This window comes from Bombina bombina, chromosome 2, assembly GCF_027579735.1.
Source record: "Bombina bombina isolate aBomBom1 chromosome 2, aBomBom1.pri, whole genome shotgun sequence".
NCBI lineage: Eukaryota > Metazoa > Chordata > Amphibia > Anura > Bombinatoridae > Bombina > Bombina bombina.
The window spans coordinates 908,109,332-908,135,652 of record NC_069500.1 but is presented as its reverse complement, the minus strand read 5'-3'; the positions used below and the strand labels follow the sequence as shown (position 1 = coordinate 908,135,652).

Genomic DNA, 26,321 nt, shown 5'->3' with positions numbered 1-26,321 from the left:
GTGGTGAAATTTTGGTGAATTTTGAACAATTCCTTCATACTTTTTCGCAATTGCAGTAATAAAGTGTGTTCAGTTTAATATTTAAAGTGACAGTAACGGTTTTATTTTAAAACGTTTTTTTGTACTTTGTTATCAAGTTTATGCCTGTTTAACATGTCTGAACTACCAGATAGACTGTGTTCTGAATGTGGGGAAGCCAAGGTTCCTTCTCATTTAAATAAATGTGATTTATGTGACACTGAAAATGATGCCCAAGATGATTCCTCAAGTGAGGGGAGTAAGCATGGTACTGCATCATTCCCTCCTTCGTCTACACGAGTCTTGCCCACTCAGGAGGCCCCTAGTACATCTAGCGCGCCAATACTCCTTACTATGCACTAATTAACGGCTGTAATGGATAATTCTATCAAAAACATTTTAGCCAAAATGCCCACTTATCAGCGTAAGCGCGACTGCTCTGTTTTAGATACTGAAGAGCATGAGGACGCTGATGATAATGGTTCTGAAATGCCCCTACACCAGTCTGAGGGGGCCAGGGAGGTTTTGTCTGAGGGAGAAATTTCAGATTCAGGGAAAATTTCTCAACAAGCTGAACCCGATGTGATTACATTTAAATTTAAGTTGGAACATCTCCGCGCTCTGCTTAAGGAGGTATTATCCACTCTGGATGATTGTGTGGATGTTGTTCGCGCTCTAAAATTCTATTTAGATGCTACAAAGGATTTTAGACAAACATCTTCCTTGTTTGTTGTTTATTCTGGTAAAAGGAGAGGTCAAAAAGCAACTTCTACCTCTCTCTCTTTTTGGATTAAAAGCATCATCAGATTGGCTTACGAGACTGCCGGACGGCAGCCTCCTGAAAGAATCACAGCTCATTCCACTAGGGCTGTGGCTTCCACATGGGCCTTCAAGAACGAGGCTTCTGTTGATCAGATATGTAGGGCAGCGACTTGGTCTTCACTGCACACTTTTACCAAATTTTACAAGTTTGATACTTTTGCTTCTTCTGAGGCTGTTTTTGGGAGAAAGGTTTTGCAAGCCGTGGTGCCTTCCATTTAGGTGACCTGATTTGCTCCCTCCCTTCATCCGTGTCCTAAAGCTTTGGTATTGGTTCCCACAAGTAAGGATGACGCCGTGGACCGGACACACCTATGTTGGAGAAAACAGAATTTATGTTTACCTGATAAATTACTTTCTCCAACGGTGTGTCCGGTCCACGGCCCGCCCTGGTTTTTTAATCAGGTCTGATAATTTATTTTCTTTAACTACAGTCACCACGGTATCATATGGTTTCTCCTATGCAAATATTCCTCCTTAACGTCGGTCGAATGACTGGGGTAGGCGGAGCCTAGGAGGGATCATGTGACCAGCTTTGCTGGGCTCTTTGCCATTTCCTGTTGGGGAAGAGAATATCCCACAAGTAAGGATGACGCCGTGGACCGGACACACCGTTGGAGAAAGTAATTTATCAGGTAAACATAAATTCTGTTTTTTTGGAATACCACGTATGTCCTATGCATATATATTTTTATACAAAACTGACATAAATTGTTTTTATATATATTAAATTACAATAGAACATTTTTTATTAAAGGGACAGTCTACACCTAAAACAATGTTACCCCATCCATTAGATAAAGTTCCGATTTTGTTTGCTCACCCCTGCAACCATATCGAGACTTTTACACATCCAGAGTTATTCTCTCTGAAAAGTTATATTCTCACTGTTAGAAATGGCCGCTCCGATCCGTCACCCACTCTCTTAGTTTGCATCGTCCAATAAAAAACTGATCACCGATTAAAAAACTGTATCGCGCATTCATTGCTTCGCGCATGCGCAACTTAACTGGGAACCAAGTATCCGGAACCAAAGTTTCGATCTATGTTTTTAACGCTGTGAATTCACAGAAGTACCAGTGTTTATTTATTGTAAGTTACCCGTTCTGTGTGTGCAGAGATAACAAATACCGACTTCCGGTTTTGAACTGTGGATAATTGCGCATGCGTTTTAGGGTCTAATGAGGTCACTGTTCAGTCCGTGCACGAGTGTTATAGGGAAAGATCAGGACTCGAGAAGACAGGAGGAGAAGCTAATGGGAGGAGTTAAACGGCCACGTTTGAATCAAGGAATAAAAACAATTTTTCTGAAAAAGTGGGTAAGCGGATACACGAAAATAGGGATCCAGGGTATCAATAGAATTGTAATCATGAGATCGCAACTATGGGGTAACGTTGTTTTAGGTGTAGACTGTCCCTTTAATAATATATTTTTCTTTCATTCAATTGATTTCTCATATCCCATCCAGCAGCTTTCTAGCACTTCTCCCATGCAAACTTTTTGATTTTCCATTTTGAGAGGTTTGGGTATCACCTCTCTACTAAGGAGATAGCTAGGCTGGACATAGAGTGTCTTCACATTATTGTTTTTCTTATATTCCTTTAAGTGATGTCATCCAAGATGGCCTCCCTTAGATTCCGATTGGCTGATAGAATTCTATCAGCCAATCGGAATTAAGGTAGAAAAATCCTATTGGCTGATGCAATCGGGTTTGTAAAAACCCATAATACCAGCGCTGCAGGTAAGTGAGTGGTACATACATTGGTGAGAAAAAAACTGCTCGTTAGCACTGCATAGCCTCTAATGCAAAACTCGTAATCTGGCCGTATGTGTCCATAATTCCGTTATTTGAAATAGCAATTATCTTGCAACACAAAACATTATTTAAAGGACTTATTAAATACAGTAGAATTGTATAATCAAGTACCTTATAAAAACAAGATGTAATAGCACTACCTATAAGTAAATTTCAAATTTGTCAGAAAATAATCTGCTCATTTAAAATTCAGAGTAACATAATACTCATATGCTAAATCACTTGAAAGTGATGCAGCATAACTATAAAAAGCTGACATGAAAATATCACCTGAACATATCTATGTAAAAGGGATGATAATTTACCTAAAACGTTTTTCAGCTCACAACAGTAAGTGTTCTGTGAACAGTTATACTTCAGCTGCTGTCCAGATGCAAGTTAAAAAAATATATAGTCCATCAGCAGTGCTCAGATCATGCTTTGCTGTGATCTCATGAGATTTCACTGAAATCTTGTGAGATTTCATAGCAAACTTCCTTTAACCGAATAGGAAAATAGGACAACTGTGCCAGATGCACACTCCCTTGCAAGTCCTGGGACAAGAATCCTGATAGGCTGCTTAAAGTTGCTTTACAGTGAGGTGTGACTACTTAAAACATTTGTGGTAAAATATCTTCCCTTTTTGCATAGAGATCTAAAGATAATATTTTCCAGTCAGCTTTTTACAACTATGCTGTATTATTTTCAAGTGCTTCAACATTTGGGCATCAAGTCCCTTTAAATTTGCCAATCCCCTGTATCATGTGATAGACATTAGCAAATCACACACTCATATATATGGATATACTGTGAACACTTGCACATTCTCAGTAATAGCCGGCGCTTCAGAAAGTGTGTATATAAAAAAAAAGCACATTTTGATAAATCTTAAAATCTCTTACAACTTCATGCTGTATCTGAATCATTAAAGTTTAATTTTGAATTAAGTGTTTTTTTAATAATTGTCTTGACTCAAACAACTACTATATATATATATATATATATATATATATATATATATATATTCCCACCCCCCCCTATCTTTTAACCCCTGACTAGTAAATTAGAGTAATGTTTTTCAACCCGTGTGTGTGTATGTGTATGTATATATATATATATATATATATATATATATATATATATATACTGTATATATATATATATATATATATATATATATATATATATGTATATATATGTATAGTTGAAATGATCTTGAAATCGATGAAAGAACTCACTGACTTTTAAATATTTTACATTTCAAAGTGAAAGCAACTCAACTAATTTAACATTTTGCTATTTTGTAAGATTCAGAGATATAAATCAGAGGCTTTTGAATGCCCTTGAATAGGATATAACAGTATACTGAGTAGCTCATTTGTCATATCATAAAAATACTTTACTGACACTGCATACAGTTTACACTATTCAGCATAGTATTAACATTTGATTTTCTTTGTACCTTAGACAACAAGCATAGTCAGTAAATTCATATTTCAGTGTATAATACTCAGAACAAATTACAATATCACAGCAGTTAAAGGGATATGCTAAATAAATGCTAGATAGAATGCTGCACACAGAAAAGATTAGCCTAAGAATAATTTGCAGATGTGTTTTAATATTAATTGTTTAAGAAGCCTAACACAAAGACACTGCCATATTTTACTAATCTGTACTGACACCAATCAAGATCAGTTATAAATGGGTCTAGTCTAGAACCAATGACTGTGTGGAATATTGCAGTGTTAAAAGGACATGAAACTCAAAAACTTATTTTCATGATTCAGATAGAGAATACAATTTTAAACAACTTTCCAATTTACTTCTATTATTTAATTTGCTTCCTTCTCTTGTTATCCTTTGTTGAAAGGTTTATCTAGGAAAGCTCAGGAGCAGCAAAGAACCTAGGTTCTAGCTGCTGATTGGTGGATGCATATATATACCGATTGTCATTGGCTCACCCATGTGTTCAATTAGCAACCAGTAGTGCATTGCTGCTCCTTCAACAAACGATACTAAGAGAATGAAACAAATTAGATAATAGAAGTAAGTTAGAAAGTTGTTTCAAAATGTATCCTCTATCTGAATCATGAAAGACATTTTTTGGGTTTCATGTCCCTTTAAGTACGGAGTCTGCATTTACAGTTTTAACAGGAACTAGAAAGCCCACAATTTTCAAAATTAAATGAACCATAAGATCAGAATTAAAGTTTAATTTTGACCTTACTGTCCCATTAATAAAACAAAACTTTGCAGTTATGATTTATTTTTGCAGCTTTTCCTTCAATTTAAAGGACAATTAAAAACAATAGAATTGCGTGATTGACAAGTGAATAATAAAAAGACGATGCAATAGCACTTATTCTGACTTACAACTAAGCAGTAGATTTTTTTCCTGACATATTTATTTTTTCCCCTTTTCGTCAGCTCCCTGTACCATGTGACAGCGATCAGCCAATGACAGGCTAGTATACATAAACATTGTGAACTTGTGCACATGTTCAGTAGGATCTGGTGCCTCAGAAAGCATTTTAAAACGGCATGCTCTATCCTAATCGTGAACGTTTAAAGTGATGATAAACTTTAATTATCTTCTCAATATTAACTTTACTTTCATTCATCATTTTTCCCCCAGCCAAATATGTTATTTCTTCTTGTCTTGCTATATTCAGCTTACCGCTCATCCTCCTGCAGTTGTTGGGCACTTTGTTTTCTTCATGATGTATCTTCCTTTGTCCAATTGATTTTCCAGCCGTTAGGCGCCCAGCTCAGAATTCAATATGCCCCGTTGACGCTATGCGCATGCACTTCTTTTTGTGCCTGTTCCCTGACTCGTGCGCATTCATAGATAAGGCATGCGCTGTCGGAGCACAGGGAATTCCGGGCTACATCATACATTTTCTAGACTGAAGCCTGTTTAGTCAAAGGTGATCACGATCGCATCCACAGAGTACTACAACATTGCTCTCTGCTCCAGTAGTAAACAGTTATTCCTGTGATTCATTGTTTACAGCGGAGTATTGCGCATGCGCACTTTTGCCAACCTCCTGAGCAAGCCTGGATGTCTACGTAGAGAGCAGTTGGGACCGCCGCTCTAGGTCTCTGATTCTCTAAACCAGGAAACAGAAGGGGTCGGATGAAGGAGCAGTAAGCAGAAATAAAAAAAATAAAATAAAATTGATAAATATTTAGGAATAAGTTTTTAAAAAAAATCTTAGCAACTATAATATACAGCCTATATGTATTTAGAAAATGTATAGCAAACACCTTAACTTTACCATCACCCTATAGAGGATGAAATACACCCTGCAGGATTCATAACTTTGTCCTGCAATGTTGTTTAGTTTTTGCTAGATAAGTGTAGCAGTTAATTTATATTGGCCTTTAATTGGCCAGAAAAGCTATAAATTACATTGAGGAAGTTTTTAAGAGTTTGTCCCTTAACTGCAAAATAATGCAACAGCTTTCAATGCTTTTGAAACTTTAATTATACGTGCACATCTTTTGCAAAGGAAACGTTTGTTTGTAAAAGGTAAAAACCCTGATTCCTTTTATATAAAACAATGTAATAAAAATATACAGTATACACAGGTACAAATTCCCAAATCTGGTCCAAAATACAGACTTTTTCATTAATATTTAAAAAAAAAAAAAAATTATTATAAATTACCATTTTCCCTTGAGTTTTTGTGTTCTAAAATGTTAATAATAGTCTATATTTTTCCCCAATGACCAGCGACATACACTGTACGTTGCTGGTCTTTCGATGGGGGTTGCTTTTTTATAGCGCAATCTCGCCGTCAGCAACGAGACCGGGCTATTTTAGGTAGCAAGCGGGAGGGAGGGTGTACAGGGTACGTCGCGGTCATTAAGGAGTTATTTAAAACAAAATTTATTACCTTTCAGATTACAATACTGTACTAACTTTCTGATGGTACTATGTATAAAAAAGTATTAAACATCATATAAAACTACCTTTAGGTCACATGTATAATCTATATCATGACATAATAATATTGCACTTATCAATGCACAAGCATTTCTAGTGAAATGCTTCTGCGATGCCGCCCCCAATCAGCCACCAGCAGGGGGTGTCACTCATCCCGATCTTGTCGGGTTAGAGAAGTTGAGGAGCAGCGATCTTACGACTGCTGTTTCTTAACTTCCATTTCAGGCGAGTCTGAAACAATGGGCGAGGAATGCAGCATCCGCAGCTTAATAAATCTTATCCCTATGTCCCATCCCCTCTCCAAACTGTCCCATTTTACAGGTGCCAATATAGAATATTCCAAAATCCAAACTATTCTGAAATCAAACACTTTTCCGGTCCCAAACAGTGCATAATATATGTTATTATTGACCTGTAATCCTTACACTAGTTGTGGTGCATATACTGTACACTCATTATCCATACCAAGCTTTGAATGGCTGACATTAACCCTTGTTTCATAGCTGTGCAATGCCTCATTAATATCTGTGGATTTCCCCAAAACTTTGTAAAGGTTTTTCATTCTAAAAAGATTTTCTATAAAAAAGGAACTGCTTGTTTCATCACAGACCAAAACTAGGTCAGTACAGGTTACAGTTATTATTTCCACACGACCTATCCTCAGATGAATGTTGTAGCCCAGCTGCTGTGAACTTGGGAACTTGGCACAGCTCTGCTGCGGCTGCCATTTAGGTCAGGGAGACAGCTCTAATCACATCAGTGAAGGCTGTCCCCAAGCTGCCTGGTCTGTGCTGCTTTAGGAAGGCACAGCACTCAGGACCATTAATCCTCCTGTCAGGAAAAGTCTACACAATTTAATGAAAGGGAAGGTGGCTGAAATTGTAACCTTCTGCCTTATGATAGAAGCACAACATACTTGTAAGGAAAGGCCATTGTTAATTACCAATTCAGGGCAGAACCCACTAGAAATTATTGGCTTTTTTTTTATCACTTTCAGTGCTCAGTACAATACAACATAAGCACTGTAAATGCTAATGATTCTAAACACTCAGCTAATTATAGTGGGGGGGTTTTCTTTTTGTTTTTTAAATTTTTTATTTTTTTTTATTTTAATTTGTCCCCTTTAATGTATTCCTGATGATCCCTTTTACCACATGGATCATATTGTTTACAAATAGCTACATTTAACCTTATTTTATCATTTGATACAACTGTTTTTGCCACAACCTATACTGAAAATATCAATGCTGGCTATAGAAAAGCTATGTAAACGAGAAGCAGCAGCAGAATTCAACTTCCCAGTGGGGAGTGGAGGATTGAATGGGTGGTCCGGTTCCAGGCCTTTATATCTAGACTCACATATCTAGAGAGGTAAATTAATGGTTGTGTAAATATATATATATATATATATAAAATATATATACTGTATATATATGTGTGTGTGTATGTATGTGTATATATATATATATATATATATATATATATATATATATATATATAGTCTTAGGTAAACTTGCTACAATTTTGGTTTACGGATGGTTATCATACACTTTAATTTGTTAGGCTTCTAACAGATTTTCCTATACAGATTTGTTTTGCCTAATGTTGTTACAAAACTCCTTCTTTTATACACAAAAGTGACTATACATGGCTAGTATTCATCTATTTTGGCCACCACTGGAAATAGCCATAGAATAATGAATTGTATCTTACGAAGTGGTGTGACTGGGGGAAAAAGAACAGAGGGACTGAGGAACACATAGGGATTGATTTATCAAACAATGGCGGACACGGGCGGACATATGTATCCCTATCTGCTACAGCTCGCCTCTGGCGGGCTGAATTCCGCTGCCGGAATTCAGCATTGCACAAGAGTGCTATTTTGCGCTCATGTGCAATGCCGCCCACTGCCAGCCAATCACGCGCGGGCAGGCGCTGTCAATCTCGCCGGTCAGATGAGACCGGAGATTTAAATTCTCGACCTAAGAGGTGGAGAAGAGGTTAGGGAAGCAGCAGTCTGATGACCGCTGCTTGATAAATACGGACTGCAGGTTCTCCTGTGAGAACATGCAGTCGTAGGGGCGGCGAAGGCTTTTATAATTCGATCCCATAGCTTGAACAGAGGAACATAAGACATGCAAGAAAGGAAAGGGCTATTGACGGCAAAATAAGTTGTTAAAGGCTAAACAACCTTGGAAAATATAACAGATAGATAGATAGATCAATACATACCCATACACACACAATACATACTCATACACACACAATGCATACTCATACACACACAATACTTACCCATACACACACAATACATACCCATACACACACAATACATACCCATACACACAGAATACATACCCATACACACACAATACATACCCATACACACACAATACATACCCATACACACACAACATATACCCATACACACAGAATACATACCCATACACACACAATACATACCCATACACACACAATACATACCCATACACACACAATACATACCCATACACACAATACTTACCTATACACACACAACGCATACCCATACACACACAACATATACCCATACACACACACAACATATACCCATACACACACAATACGTACCCATATACACACAACACGTACCCATACACACAACACATACCCATACACACACACAATACATATCCATACACACACAATACATACCCATACACACACAATTCTTACCCATACACACACAACACATAGCCATACACACACAACACATAGCCACAAACACACAATACATACCCATACACACACAATACATACACATACACACACAATACATACCCATACACACACAATACATACTCATACACACAATACATACTCATACACACAACACATACCCATACACACACAATACATACCCATACACACACAATACATACCCATACACACACACAATACATACCCATAAACACACAATACATACCCATACACACACAATGCATACCCATACACACACAATGCATACCCATACACACACAATACATACCCATACACACACAATACATACCCATGCACACACAATACATACCCATGCACACACAATACATACCCATACACACACAATACATACCCATACACACACAATACATACCCATGCACACACAATACATACCCATGCACACACAATACATACCCATACACACACAATACATACCCATACACACACAATGCATACCCATACACACACAATGCATACCCATACACACACAATACATACCCATACACACACACACAATACATACCCATACACACACAATGCATACCCATACACACACAATGCATACCCATACACACACAATACATACCCATACACACACAATACATACCCATACACACACAATACACACACAATACATACCCATACACACACAATGCATACCCATACACACACAATACATACCCATACACACACAATACATACCCATACACACACAATACATACCCATACACACACAATACATACCCATACACACACAATACATACCCATACACACACAATACACACACAATACATACCCATACACACACAATGCATACCCATACACACACAATACATACCCATACACACACAATACATACCCATACACACACAATACATACCCATACACACACAATACATACCCATACACACACAACACACACACTTGTACTCTATTATATACTAGTTTGTATCTCCTGCTTTTGTTCCCGCTCCCTCAACTTCCCCATGTACTTCCTTTAAAATGTAAGCTCAAGAGTCCACCTGTCCTGTCGATCATCTTATGTAAAGATTGTTTGCTGCTTACAGTGACTCAAGGGCAGGGCCCTCTGCCCTTTATGAATAATGTAAATGTCTATTATTTATTCTCAGCAACTGTAATGTTACAGTGGTGCATAACATGTTAGCTTTTTTTTTAAATAGATAATAATAATAATGTGTCACTCTACAAATAACTGATAATAATAACATTGGTTTGGTTTCTTTTCATAACACAGCATGAAACCCAGTGGTCACAATCAGAATGCACCGAATGCTCATGCGCGAACAGCAAAGTTACTTGTGCCTCAAAGCCCTGTCCACCATTGACCTGTAAGAATGGAGATATCCAACATATTCCTCCTGGAGAATGCTGCCCTATTTGTGTTGGTACAGGTGGTAAGTGTATATATATATTTTTGTTATATTTTGTTTGATATTGGTAAACCTCTACCTGCAGTAAGATATTAATTAAAATGGTTTTTTTGTACCTCATAATTTTAGAGGAGCAGTAAACACAGTAGATTTGCATAATTAACAAATGAATGATAAAAAAAGACAAGGTAATAGCACTTAGGGGTAGATTTATCAAGCAGTGGATGCTGCAATCTACCCCCTGTAGTTTCAGGTTCCCCTGAAACTGAAGTTAAGAAACAGCTGTCTTAAGACCTTAAAGTGATGGTAAACTCCGTTATTTGCAAATTACATATTTAGATTAGTTTATATAATAAGTATTAAACCGCATTATCAATTCATTATTTTTTTTATGTATTTTAATGTAAATTTTAATACATTATCAAAACCTTGTTGCGCCGCATCTCTCTGCCTCGCTCCGCCCCTCTTAGATGTTTCACTGAACATTGTCTGCATTGATCTGGTCTCCACCCTCTCTACACGTCAGAGGGTTTGCTCGCTTGATGTTAGGATTGCTCGGATTGCGCGTTAATGCGCATACGCGAATCCAATTGCATTGAAGGAAGCCTGTCTGGCGACAGGCTTGATAATTGGATGAAAGACGGCAAAAGGGATATGACATCACAGAGGGCTGGCGATTTAACGGAATGGAGATATTATTTATTATGTCATTGTAAGTAAATGGCTATATAATGTATAAAGTGAAATTTGTGTGCACATTTAAGAAGAATGAACAAGATTGATCATATGTTCGGTAAATAGTGAGTTTACCATCCCTTTAACTCCTTAGGCGGTGGACAGCAATCATCCAGATCCGATCGGGATGATTGATACCCCCTGCTAGCGGTACGAGAAATGCTTGTACAATGATAAATGCTGACAGCGTATTCTGTGAGCATTTATCGATGTCCGCCCGCACAATGATAAATCAGCCCCTTAGTTTGAACTTCAAATGAGTAGTAGATTTTTTTCTGACAAATTTCAAAATTATGTCTATTTCCACTCCTGTATCATGTGACAGCCATCATCCAATCACAAATGCATATACGTATATTCTGTGAATTCCTGCACATGCTCAGTAGTAGCTGGTGATTCAAAAAGTGTAAATATAAAAAGATTGTGCACATTTTGTTAATGGAAGTAAATTGGAAAGTTGTTTAAATTTGCATGTTATATCTGAATCATATAAGTTTAATTTTGACTTGAGTGACCCTTTAAAGGGATATGAAACTCAAAAATGTAATTTCAAGCTTTAGATACATTATACAATTTAAACAACTTTTCAATGTAATTCTATGATCAATTTTGCTTAATTCTAGCTAAATGCAGAATCATCCTTCTGGGATGCAAAAATAGATTAGAAAGCTAGAATAATTGTCTGCCTCTAGCTTTACAAAAAAGTGTGCAACATGGCTTATTCATCTTTTGTTGTTTTAGCAGTACATGTAAAGGTGAATGTGAAGCCTAAATTAAAAAAACAACAAAGTTCTTGATTTTATGTGGGCCTGGGGAATTTACTACTCCTAGAATAGTAAAAAGAATTTAATTGTTGATTCAAAATTAGGCTTTATGCTATATTTGACACTGAATAGAGAAGTAAATATTGTTTCACTCATGGCTAGTAAGTTTTTCTGTCATGGCTACTAACTTTTTCTACTCCAAATCCATGAAATGTTTGTTTAATAGACAATTGAAATATTACCAGGAAACAGAACTTTTATAAATTAAATTTACTGTGTATAATTTCCCTAAAATAACTAAAAAAAAATATATATATATTTTCTACAAGCTCCAAATTATTTTGATTATTTCCATGGCAAATGTCTTAATGAGACTCACCATAATTGTATGTTTTTTATAATATTATTATTTATTTATTTTTGTTTCATTTTTTGGGCTGTCATTGTCTTGAAAAAAATGTTGAGATGTAAGACAATCCTGTCAAGGCAACTAAAACTTTTGTTAAAGGGACATTATACACTCATTTTTTCTTTGCATAAATGTTTTGTAGATGATCTATTTATATAGCCCATGAAGTTGTTGTTTTTTAAATGTATAGTTTTGCTTATTTTAAAATAACATTGCTCTGATTTTCAGACTTCTAACCAAGCCCCAAAGTTTTAAGAGAATACCGTCAGATACCTACTCCAGCTTGCTCCTGTTTGTGTAAAGGGTCTTTTCATATGCAAAAGAAGGGGGAGGGGGAGTGTCTTATTTCCCACTTACAGTGGGCTTTCCAGCTACCTTTTCAACAGATGTAAACTGAGAGCTTCTAAGTGTCAGGGTGCCAGGAATCAGACTGAGACAAGAAGTGCAAAAATAATCACACCTTTATTAATAGCAAAAAATAATAAAAAGTCCACAAGTCAAATAACAAGCCAGGAATCAAAACCAGAACTGGTAGTCAGACGAGCCGAGTCAAGAGCCAAAGCGAATAGTCAGACGAGCTGGAATCAGGAACAAGGAGAACAGCAGAGTCAGGAACAAGCCAGGGATCATGAACCAGGAGGGACGTCAGACAGCCAGGTAATACACAGAAGCTCTCACAAACAGGTCTGAGACAACGCAAGAGCAAAGCATACTGAACAGAGGTCCTTTAAATAAAGTGATGACATCACAATTCTGAGACTGCATCCTGTCTCATACGAATGATGTTCACCAGTCTGGCCATAAGAGGGCGTGCAGGAAATGAGCAGCATCACACAGTATGCACCAGAGTCAGCAAGAAAGGTGAGTAAAATGGGAAAAAACCCTGACAGTACCCTCCCCTCAACGACCCCTCCCCCGCGGGAGGACAAAAGGCTTATTGGGGAAACGGGCATGGAAGGCACGGAGGAGGGCGGGAGCATGAACATCAGAGGAGGGAACCCATGAACGCTTCTCCGGACCGTAGCCCCTCCAGTGAACCAAATATTGTACGCGTCCCCTGGACATACGAGAGTCAATAATGCTGCTGACCTCATACTCCTCATGGTTGTCAACAAAGATAGGGCGGGGACGAGGCAACACAGAGGTAAACCGATTACAAACCAATGGTTTCAAGAGGGAGACATGAAAAACATTGGAGATGCGCATTGCAGGAGGAAGGTCAAGAGCGTAGGCCACAGGATTGACCCGTCGGAGTATTCGAAAAGCACCAAAATAATGGGGAGCCAGTTTATTGGAAGGCACACGAAGGTTCAAGTTGCGGAGGACAGCCAAACTCTCTCACCAACCTGGTAGGAAGGCACGGGCAGACGCCTACGATCGGCCTGGAACTTTTGGCACTGCATAGAACGATGAAGGCAATCCTGAATCTGCACCCACGTGGAACGGAGTTGCCGGAGATGCTCCTCCAAAGCCGGAATACCCTGAGACATGAATGAATCGGGCAACAAGGATTTTTGAAACCCATAATTCGCCATGAACGGGGATAACTTGGAGGAAGCATTAATAGCACTATTATGAGCAAACTCTACCCAAGGCAACAGTTCAGACTAATTATTGTGGTGATCTGAGACATAGCAACGGAGGAACTGTTCCAGAGCTTGATTAGACCGTTCCGCAGCCCCATTGGATTGAGGGTGATATGCCGAGGAGAAGGAAAGCTGGATGCCCATTTGAGCACAAAAGGAACGCCAAAATCTGGAGACAAACTGACTACCCCGGTCCGACACTATCACCTTGGGTAACCCATGTAAACGTAAGACCTCCCGGGCAAAAATTGAAGCAAGCTCCTGAGCGGTAGGCAACTTCTCAAGGGAATGCAATGTGACATTTTAGAAAAAAACGGTCAACCACCATAAGGATAACAATATTGCCATTGGAAACAGGGAGCTCAACAATGAAGTCCATGGAAAGATGTGTCCAAGGATGCTCACCATTAGCAATAGGTTGAAGAAGACCCACAGGAAGACGTCGAGGAGTCTTATTCTGTGCACAAACTGAGCAGGAGGCAACATACGCAGCAACATCAGAACGAAGAGCTGGCCACCAAAATTGTCGAGTGACAGACCAATTCATTTGGTTCTTGCCTGGGTGACCTGCAGCTTTAGGATAGTGGTAAGTGTGCAAAAGTTTAGTTCGAAGATTCTCAGGAACAAAACACTTACCACTAGGTTTCTCAGGAGGTGCATTGGATTGTGCAGCGAGGATTTCCTCCCCCAAGGGAGAAGTCAAATTAGTATGTATGGTAGCCAAAATATGATCACGAGGTATAACTGGAGTAGGTACAGACTCCTCCTTGGACAGAGGGGAAAATTGTTGAGATAGGGCATTAGCCCTAACATTCTTTCTACCAGGCAGGTAGGAGACCACATAATTAAACCGAGACAAAAATAGCGCCCATCTGGCCTGTCAGGACGACAAACGTTTTGTTTCAGATAGATAAGTTAAATTCTTGTGGTCAGCAAGAATGAGCACTGGCACGCTAGTACCCTCAAGAAGATGCCTCCATTCCTTGAGTGCCAAAATTATGGCCAGTAATTCCCTGTCGCCAATTTCATAATTGCACTCTGCTGGAGACATTTTCTTAGAGAAGAAACCACACGGATGCAAGGAACCGTAAGGCGCAGGACGTTGAGACAAGAGGGCACCTACTCCAATCTCAGTCGCATCGACCTCAAGAACGAAAGGCAGGACAGGGTTAGGATGAGCCAGAACTGAAGCGGCAGCAAAGGCAGTCTTAAATTGTCGAGTGACAGACCTTAATGGCAGTAACATAGTAACATAGTAGATGAGGTTGAAAAAAGACCGAAGTCCATCGAGTTCAACCTATACAAATCTAAAATATATACAAAAAGCTCCAGTTAAGCTTAAATATTCCCACTAAATGGTGACCCAGTTAATACTAGCAATCATATCCATGAATTTTGTTTATAGACAGAAATGTATCCAAATAATGTTTAAATGTATCTAGGGTATTGGCATTCACTACCTCCTTTGGTAATGATTTCCACAATTTTATTGCTCTTACAGTGAAAAAACGTTTCCGTTGCAGGAGATTAAATCTCCTTTCCTCCAACCTTAAATTGTGATCTCTGGTCACAAACAATTTTCTTGGAATAAACAGAGCTTCTTCCATCTCTGTATATGGGCCTTGAATATATTTATATAAAGTAATCATGTCACCTCTTAAGCGCCTTTTTTCTAAAGAAAACAGACCCAGTTTGGCTAGCCTCTCATAGGTTAAATTCTCCAATCCCCTTATTAGCTTTGTGGCCCTTCTCTGAACTTTTTCTAGTTCTGCAATATCTTTTTTTGCGATTGGTCCCCAGAACTGCACTCCATACTCAAGGTGAGGTTTTACCAGGGCTTTATATAGTGACAGAATGATGCTTTCCTCCCTTGAGTCAATGCCTCTTTTAATACATGCTAGTATCGTATTAGCCTTTGAAGCTGCTGCCCTGCAATGTGCACCCATATTTAGCTTGTTAACTATTACTACCCCCAAATCCCTTTCATGCTGTGTTTGGCTAAGTCTTGTCCCATTTAAATAATACATTGCCTGCTTATTTTTACTTCCAAAATGTAGAACCTTGCATTTTCCCGTATTAAATCTCATTTTCCATTTACCTGCCCATACTTCTAATTTTTGCAGGTCCCTTTGTAAAGAAAGTTCATCCTGCTCTCACCTAATGACCTTACTTAACTTAGTATCATCTGCAAAAATAGAGATGTCGCTATTTAATCCTAGCTCCAAGTCATTTATAAAAATATTAAAAAGAATAGGGCCCAGCACTGATCCCTGGGGTACTCCACTAGGTCACAGTAGGTGACCAATGTAGTGGATCATTCTCTTTATGGGTCATGTCTGTGATAGGTTTGACCAAGGAAGAAAAGTTTTTTTTTTTTTTTTTAAATATTTATTTATAAACCAACATGAGTACAAAACACAAGATCCGCCACGCAGGGCTTAGTGTGATAGTGTGATAACCTATTACAAAAGAAATTGATGCATTTATCTTAACTAAATAATAATGATAGTACATATCTTTTGTTAATAAATGAATACATATTATACTCAATGAAGGTATTTTCTATTTATTTTATGCATTTAATTGAAAAAAGAGAAGGGGGAAAAGAAAAAAAAAAAAAAAAAAAAAAGAAAAACAACTATATTCATTCAATTAGTAAACAGTTTGCTTCAGAGTCAGTTTCATATTCCTCAATTAAATTATCAAGGAAAGGGAGATATGTATAACCACAATATGGGGATAGGAGGAGAGGAGAGGGAAGGCGGGAGGAGAGAGAAGGAAAAAGAAGAGAGAAGAAAAAAAAAAAAAAAAAAAAAAGGGACTTAATTATTACCATGTGCCAAGAATTACCAGTTCTGAGTTCCTGAAGGGATATATCAAAAAGTCAATTTCACTAGGTGGCAGATCTTTAATAAATGGTGACCATTTCAAAAATAATTTTCTGATATCTCGGTCATTATTTGGGTCTGTATCTATTTGTTCCAAGATGTATTGCTTTTTTAAAAAATTCTTAGTTTCTGTTATGCTAGGAAGATTTGTCTTTTTCCATTTACTAAATGGAAAAAGACAAATCTTCCTAGCATAACAGAAACTAAGAATTTTTTAAAAAAGCAATACATCTTGGAACAAATAGATACAGACCCAAATAATGACCGAGATATCAGAAAATTATTTTTAGGTGACCAATGTAGTGGATCATTCTCTTTATGGGTCATGTCTGTGATAGGTTTGACCAAGGAAGAAAAGTTTTTAATAAACTTTCTATAGTAATTGGCGAACCCCAAAAAACGTTGAATAGACCGAAGACCAACTGGGCGAGGCCACTGCAGAACTGCAGATAACTTGTCAGGATCCATGGAGAACCCTGCAACAGAGATAACATAACCTAGGAAGGTTACTTGAGTCTGATGGAACTCACATTTCTCGAGTTTACAAAACAGGCCGTTCTCACGTAGCCTCTGAAGAACCCGTGTAACATCAGAACGATGAACCTCAAGTGTGGGTGAGTGTATGAGGATGTCGTCTAAGTACACCACAACACACTGTTGCAACATATCTCGTAGGACACCATTAATAAATTCCTGGAAAACAGCAGGAGCATTACATAGGCCAAAGGGCATTACAAGATACTCATAATGCCCGCTCCTGGTGTTAAATGCTGTTTTCCATTTGTGGCCCTCCTTGATCCTAACGAGATTGTACGCTCCTCTCAAATCAAGTTTAGTAAACACCGTAGCTCCCTTGAGGCGGTCAAAGAGTTCCGTAATGAGCGGAATAGGGTAAGCATTCTTAATGGTAAGACGATTAAGACCCCTATAATTGATGCATGGTCTTAACTCGCCACCCTTTTTCTTCACAAAGAAGAAGCCAGCCCCTGCAGGAGAGCAGGATTTGCAGATGATTCCCAGCGACAGAGCATTGGCAACATACTCCTCCATAGCACAATTCTCCGCAACAGACAGAGGGTAAACCCGGCCCTGAGGAGGAATGGCTCCGGGTTGCAGGTCTATGGCACAATCGTAAGACTGGTGAGGAGGCATCGTACCGGCACGCACCTTGTAAAAAACGTCTAGGAACTCTCTTTACTCCTCTGGCAATTGAGATACTGAAGACGTGCACAATACTTTAACTGGGTTCCGAACACAAGTGGAAATACATTGCGGAGACGACGACAAAATTTCGGACCTGCGCCAGTCGAGACTGGGATTGTGCTTTTGGAGCCAGGGATAACCCAGAATAACCGGAAAATGCAGAGAGTTTATCACCTGGAACTGGAGGGTTTCAAAATGGAGAGCCCCAACAGCCATGGATAACGGAGCAGTTTCGTGAGTAACGAGTGTGGGCTGAAGTGGCCTGCCATCAATGGCCTCAATAGCAAGCGGAACGGACCGAGGCAAAACAGGAATGGAGTGCTTTGATACAAAAGCACTGTCAATGAAATAGCCCACAGCACCAGAGTCAACAAGATCCTGGATGACTATGGAGGAGTCCACCCAGGAAAGGACAACCATGACCAAAGGTTTCTCCTTTAGCGGTTCCGTGGACGAGGATAAACCACCCAAGGTCTGCCCCCGACAGGACCTTAGGTGTGAGCGTTTCCCAGCCGTGTAGGACAAGACTTCAAAAGGTGGCCCTTTAACCCACAATAGAGGCAGAGCCCCTCCCTCCTCCTAAATGCCCTCTCCGCCGCGGAGAGACGCGTGAATCCCAACTGCATCGGCTCAGCAGTACCTGGTGACTCGGGACCAGGAGGCATGGGTGGGAACGAACACGTAGGAGACAACGGAACAGGAGGCTTCCGTAAGCGCTCCTTGAAAGAGGGCCTCTCACTTGAAAAAAGATAAAGAGAACAAGAGGGGCGCCTCATGTGCATATCAATATGCTATATAATGATGTAAATCAAGTAAGTCAAGTGGGTACTCACTTGCGACTATAGTACACTTATGTACTGGTAGGTGCAGGCTGGAGTCTTAGGGTGTACCAGCTAACCCTTTCAGTAGAACCAGATGATCTCACAATGAAACAATTAATTAGGCTGCTCTCCTCCTCATAGACAAAGCCAGAGCTGTATAGATAATAATAAAGAACAAGAGGGGCGCCTCATGTGTGCATCAATATATCCATATATGTGAAATCAAAGAAAAAAAGCCAAATGGGTTCTCACAATTGGCCCAAGTACACTTATGTACTAGTAGGAGCTGGCTGGTATCTTCAGGTGTACCAGCTAAACCTCTCCAGGTGCAGAGTAGATAGTGCAGGGGGATCTTTGTCACAATATGTGCTGATGGATAGTCAGAAGCAGTGTGTAAAACTGCTATAGAAGGTAATGAACCAAAGCTTGCATAAAACAAGTTCAGTTTATTAAAACAAATATTGATACGTTTAAAACAATAGCAAGCAAAATTTTAAATCATGCAACGCGTTTCTCAACCTAGCATGGGTTGTTTCATCAGGCATAGTGATCCTTCTACTACAGCCTCTCACTTAGTCTGATGTTAATTATGATAAAAAGAACACCAATGCCTCGAGATCTTCTGGTAAATCTCTGGCAGCAACTTTGTCTTTAATCGCATCAGAGAGTCCATGAAAGAAGGCGGCAACAAGGGCTTCATTGTTCCAACCTACCTCTGCGGCAAGCGTACGGAACTCAATGGTATACTGAGCAACAGATCTTGTACCTTGCTGAATGGACATGAATCGTTTAGCAGCAGAGGAGGAGCGAGCCAGAACATCAAATACCCTTCGAAAGGAGGCCACAAATTCAGGGTAATTTGAAATCATAGGTTTATTAGTCTCCCACAAGGGATTAGCCCAGGCAAGAGCTGTGTCAGAGAGTAACAAGATGAGAAATCCCACCTTAGCTCTGTCAGAGGGAAACGCCTGAGGTAACATCTCAAAGTAAATGCCCACCTGGTTCAAAAACCCTCTGCACTGATTAGGATCGCCTCCATATCGCTGAGGTAGAGGTGCAGAACCGGACATGCTCCTGGTAGGACTAGGTACAGCAGCGGAAACAGGAGCAGCCATAACTTGCAGGATACTTTGGTCCAAATGTGCAGTGCGAGTCAGCAGGGTTTGTAGGGCTAGTGCAAATTGATCCAAGCGGTGATCCTGTTCATCCATCCTGGAAATGATGGCAGGTAAAGGTGGATTATTAGCACCATCAGGATTCATGGCCCTTGCGTAATGTCAGGGTGCCAGGAATCAGACTGAGACAAGAAGTGCAAAAATAATCACACCTTTATTAATAGCAAAAAATAATAAAATGTCCACAAGTCAAATAACAAGCCAGGAATCAAAACCAGAACTGGTAGTCAGACGAGCCGAGTCAGGAGCCAAAGCGAATAGTCAGACAAGCCGGAATCAGGAACAAGGAGAACAGCAGAGTCAGGAACAAGCTAGGGATCAGGAACCAGGAGCGACGTCAGACAGCCAGGTAATACACAGGAGCTCTCACAAACAGGTCTGAGACAACGCAAGGGCAAAGCATACTGAACAGAGGTCCTTTAAATAATAAGTGATGACATCACAGTTCTGAGACTGCATCCTGTCTCACACGGATGATGTTCACCAGTCTGGCCATAAGAGGGTGTGCAGGAAATGAGCAGCATCACACAGTATGCACCAGAGTCAGCAAGAGAGGTGAGTAAAATGGCTGCCAGCAGCACATAGCAAACAGATCAGGGAAAAAACCCTGACAGTAAGTTTTTAAACAGTTTTATACTGGATTTTTATATCAGTATCTGTGCATCTTATTCTTTATAGTAGTGTCTATTACATGCAATTATATGAAAATTGGTGTATACTGTTCCTTTAATGATAAAGTCTTTTTTTCAACTTAAAACTTCACAAATGGTTATACTGTCCAATATATTTTATTTATGGATAGATCAAAGGTGTCCCTACAGCTTTGTTTTCTTTTGTTCTTTCATAAACAAGATTCTTGTGACACAAAACCATGACAGCTGGGTGTGTCATCCCCCCCCCCCCCCTAGTCAAGGTGAGTCTACATGAGAGCAAAGAGTTTGTCATATATGAAAAAAGAAAAAGGGGAAAAAAGAACACAGATTATTATTATTATTTTAAAACTAACTGTTGTGCAGTGTTAAAAAAAACAGATATGCCCCTAGTCTTTAGGGCATGTTGGCTTTCTTTTAATTCATATAAATTGGAAAACTGTAGGTTATCCCCTATTTAAAGAAATGGTCTAGTCAAATTCTACCCCTATGGTCAATTTTTCTTCTTTCTCTATGTATCTTTATTTGAAAAAGCAAGAATGTAAGCATGGGAGTCGGCCATTTTTTAGTTCAGCACATGGGAAGCACTTTCTGGTTGGTGTCTAAATGTAGCCACCAATCAGCAATTGCTATTTAGGTTTTGAACCAAAAATGGGCCGGCTCCTAAGCTTACATTCAAATAAAGATAGCAAGAGAACAAAGAAAAATTGATACTAGGAGTAAATTAGAAAGTTGCTTAAAATTGCATGTTCTATCTGAATTATGAAAGTTTCATTTTGACTAGTCTATTCCTTTAAAAAGGAGCAAATGAACTCTGCATAAAAATCAGATTTAGAGTGCTGAAGCCATATCAGTGAGAGGGGATTTCAAATTCCCTGGATACTGAGAAAATGCTATCAGAAATGTAGGCCCACTAAAATCAAAATGGAAGTTTCATGACTCAGTTAAAGCATGCAATTAAAAAAAAAAAATAAAAAATAAGGGGGGGGGGATTGGATTCAAGTTATGGTAAACTCTCCCCTTTTTTAAATCAGATCCAGAATATTAGTGATATTTTAGATGGAGTTTAATTCATCCATTGTAATGAAGATGCACTATAATTTGCTTTTTAAAATAGATATGAAATTCAAATTCCCCGCACTCCGCCGCCCACTTCAAAAGTCAAATTTTCTGTGAGCTAATGGTATGGCACTTTAATTGTAGCTAGAGCGCTGATTGAAGAACAATTCAAACCTTTAGCTGGCAGAAAAATGTACTTTTGAAGTGGGCGGCTGGAGCGCAGGGAATTTGAATTTTATGTCTATATTAAAAATATCACAAACATTCTGTATCTAATTTTAAAAAGGGGAGAGTTAACCATCACTTTAACTTTAAAATTTACTGGAAACTATTCCACTGCTCATTTCAAATTCAAAGTAAGTGTTATTATACTGTATTTTCTTCCTAATGGGAAAGAGTCCACAGCCGCATTCATTACTTATGGGAAAATAAGAACCTTGCCACCAGGAGGAGGCAAAGACCCACCAGCCAAAGGCATAAATACTCCTCCCACTTCCCCTATCCCCCAGTCATTCTTTGCCTTTCGTCCCAGGAGGTTAGCAGAGATGTGTCAGAAGTTTTTTTTTTTTAATTATTTTACTTTTATTTATTTTTCAAATGTCTCTTATGGAGGGTGCTACCCTTCGATATGGGACGGGAGTTTTAAGTAGTCCTGTCAGTTTCTCGTGCAGGGCCTGGGCAAAAGTGAGAGTCTGGAGATGCAGTGGGAAGAGCTTCCCCTGCGACACCATCCCGACTCGTATTCACCACTCCGTTTAAGCACTTGGCGTTGCCGAACTTCGTTTTGCTATATGCTGTCTTTTCTCAAGTCCATGACAGAGGCAATGATACTATTCATCACACTTGAAGGGCCATGTTCCTGTTCCATGGTGTGGATTCCGGTAAGATTGTTTCATTTTATTCCGTTATCTGTTATGTGATTATTATGACAGTTAAGTATGGATCCTGCTGAGGCACCTTCTGCTCCGATCTGGGAATCATGGGATAATTCCTCCTTAGGGTAAATTAGTGAACGGGGAAGGGTTTTATTTTTTTATCATGTTTATTATGTGATTCAACCTGCTTGTGTATGTGCATAGGGGCTCTGCAGCCGAGACATATGCCTATTAGGCACATATTGGCTTGTTCTTTCGGTTGTGGTTTACACGACCTAGAACTATACCTTCGGGTTATGCCTATTTTATTCAGACTTGCTTAACTCTTTATGTGGGCCTTGTTTTGCCGCCTTTTAGTTGCACGCTTTTTGGAATTTCGCGGGGCATCTGGTAACCGGGCACGTTTTTACGCTTGGGTGGGTCTTCTTCCCCTTCCGCATTCCTGACTGAGTGGCGACGGAAGAAAGAGTCTGCTCCGCTGAGGTCTGGTCATATGAGGTGGTGAGTGCCCCCAGCCATTGTGGGTGTCAGGTGCCAGTCGTTTTTTTTCCCAATCTCGGTTTATCTTGTGTAGTCATGGAGGATTCCAATGCCGGGACTATTTTTCGGATGAGGACCGTAATTTGGCCCTGTTATTGCAAGTCGGCCAATCTTGTCTCTCGTGCCTGGATAGTTTGCCGGGTCTCTCTGGCTCGGGGGCCTCTGGGGGCTCTGCTCCTCAGGAGGCGCCTTCCCAATCGCATACTCCTTTTACTTTTGAGGTTGGCCCCGATGTTAATGTCCCCTCCGCGCAGGGTGGATTGTTTCCCCCGAAGATGGCGGGACATTTTGATTTAATATTTTAATGGCGCTGATTCGCTTGCAGGACCTTGAAGTTTCCTTGCAGTTATGTGCCTGCCTGCCTATTCAGACCGTTAACGGCACTATAATATTCCCCCTGGGGGTGTTTGTTCCCCATTGTTGTTTCTTTCATTATAGGATTGTGTGGCTGCGTGTCCTATTACGACAACTTTTTTACTTATTGGGGGATCCTTTCCTTTATGGTCCGAGGACTTCTCAGTTCTCGCAAGGTTCTTCAAGATAGGCTAGTGGGGAGGTGTCTCTCCCCGGTCGGTCTACTGTGAGCTTTCCCAGTCTTTTTTTCTGGAAGTTACGGTTTCCGTTTGGCAGGTCCTGCGGAGACATAGTTCCTTCTGGGCGGATGCCTGCGGGTGCCCTTGTTTTTCTTTTATCCGGTCCGGATTATTTATTTTTTTGTTTTCCCTATGGGAATTCTGGGATTGCTTAATTTAAGTTCTTCTATGGAAGTTGTTCCCGGATTTCTTCCGGAGTTTTGTGTGTGACCTGTTACTTGTTAGTGACGCATGTTGCGCCTGGCTGGTCCAAAATAAGAAAGAATTACACTATTCTTCTGAACCTTCGGGTCTGGATGTCGGAAAAGCGTCTTTTCGCATCCCTGATCAGAGGGTTGTGGTCCTTACCGTGTGCAATTTTGAGCTACTGTTGATAGGTCTCCTAGAGTCTTTGCCATCGTGTAGTTTGGGCCCGTGGTGGGCTCTGTTCTTGGAGTCCTGTGCCTCGAGGCTACTGGTTTTTTTCTCTACTGAACTGCGTGCTGCCTTGGCCTCTGACTTATGGAAGTCTGGTTTCCTCCTTTATGATTCCGTCGTGGATCTTGGGGGAGAGTCTAAGGTTCTGGCAGTCTAGCTCTTTATCCTATCTATATCTCCCTGTTATGCCCCTGGGATTTGGGATTGGGTTAGGATGGTCTTGTTGTCTCCCTTTTAGGGAGTCTGGGGTATTTTTGGTTTGATAACTTTGTGGAGAATGGGCTCTGGGCCTTTTTGTTAAGGGGTTCCCTTTTCCTATTCCTCTTTGGTTTCTAGGGCTAGATCTAGCTCGGTTTGACCTCTTTTTCCCCTTTGTCTCTGCCTTCTGCAGACTTTGTCACGACCCACGGTTGTGCTTGTTGGTCGCCTTGCTGCTTGTGTTAAAGGGGCTCAAGCGGTTGCTCTCAGTCTTGGCCCTTTTGTTGGGTTCTGGGAGATCTGTATTCTTTTCTGTCCTAGGATTTGCACTGGTCACTCAACACTTTGGGCGTTCTGCTCCTGTACAATCATTTGTAGATTGGTTGGGTGTCCCGGGGACACGTGCTCCCTGTCTCGCCTTTTTCTGTGGGACTCTTGTCTCTTTTGGATTAGCTTCGCTGCCTAGTAAGCGGAAGGTTTGCTGTTGGGAAACAGCTGCAGTTATTTTACCTTGTCTGCTGGCAAGCTATTGAGCCTAGGTGGCCTAGTGGTTAGCTTGTTTGTCTAGCAAGCTGCAGTTCTTGAGTTTGTACTCAGCTGCGATTACTTGCTATTTTATATCTAAAGCCTGTGGGCTTGCCCTTAGGGATTGTGTCTTCAGGTCTCTGGGGTTTTCCCGGGGTCTGGTCGCTTTTCTCAAGCGTGCCTTGTGGTCCTTCCCTTCCTTTTGTATAGGGGTGGGGTTCTGTTGGTCAGCTATTTTGGCCTACGGTTAGCTTTGCTACCCAGCTTGCAGAAGGTTGCTGTTGTCTCCTTCCACTAGCATGCACTTTAGGGTCTCTTGTGAGGTGTTTTACTGAACCCTCTCGGGGAGTTGGATCCTTGGGATCTCCTTGTTCAGAAAGGTTGATTCAGGAAGGATGTTCTGCGGCTCTGCGGCCTATAGTGGTGTACTGTTCTGCGCAGTTTCCGTTGCGCAGGAGCAGGATGTTTCGTATTCGTTTTTGGATGGGGGCTCTGCTTATTTTTGCGCCACTAGTTTTTGTCATCCTTTTCCTGTCTCTCTCCTGAGCTTTTCTCCGGCTACGGAAATTTTTCCTTGCCTGTGAGGCATCCTCAGTCTTTTGTGGTCTGGGGTTTCCCCTGCTCACTGGGGTGGGGTTTTATTCTTCACGTCCTCGTTTAGTTTATATGGTGACGCGTGTCCACGCTGTCTCGCTGTTTTTGCGTTTGCTGGTCCTTGAGATTCATTTGTTTCTCTTCTGGTCCTTTCCTGACTTTTCATATAGTCTATTTGGGTGTAGCCTACTGAGTGGCTCCGGGTTGTCTCATTGTCACCTTGGACTTTGTTCCTTTTCTTCTGTCTTGTATCTTCCCTCTTGGAATTTTTAATCGGGGTCCCTCGCTTGGTTGAGGGGCTGCGGCGGGGTTGTTGCCCCTGACAGATGCTGTCCTTGAGATGGGTGCTCTCGGTTGGGCCCACTCGTGGTTCTATCTAGGTTCTTTGGACTGTTGGTAGATTTGTGTTTCTGGGACCGCTTTTTTCAAAATGTTTGTTGATCCCTGTTTCGGATGAACTGGGACTTTGTTTTCTTGGGAATCTGTTTTTAGGTTGGTGCCTTTATTGGTCCGCCTCTTAACCTACCGTTTTGGCATTCTGTGTCCTCTTT

General features: G+C 40.3%; 1 protein-coding gene across 1 annotated transcript in view; it reads left to right on the top strand.

Annotated features, from left to right (window-relative positions):
• The window catches only part of FRAS1 (Fraser extracellular matrix complex subunit 1), an 868,578-nt gene that overhangs the window by 264,419 nt on the left and 577,838 nt on the right, over positions 1-26,321 (top strand). Inside the window, 1 exon segment of the mRNA XM_053703296.1 lies at positions 10,603-10,762. Coding sequence (XP_053559271.1) covers positions 10,603-10,762 — 160 coding nt within the window.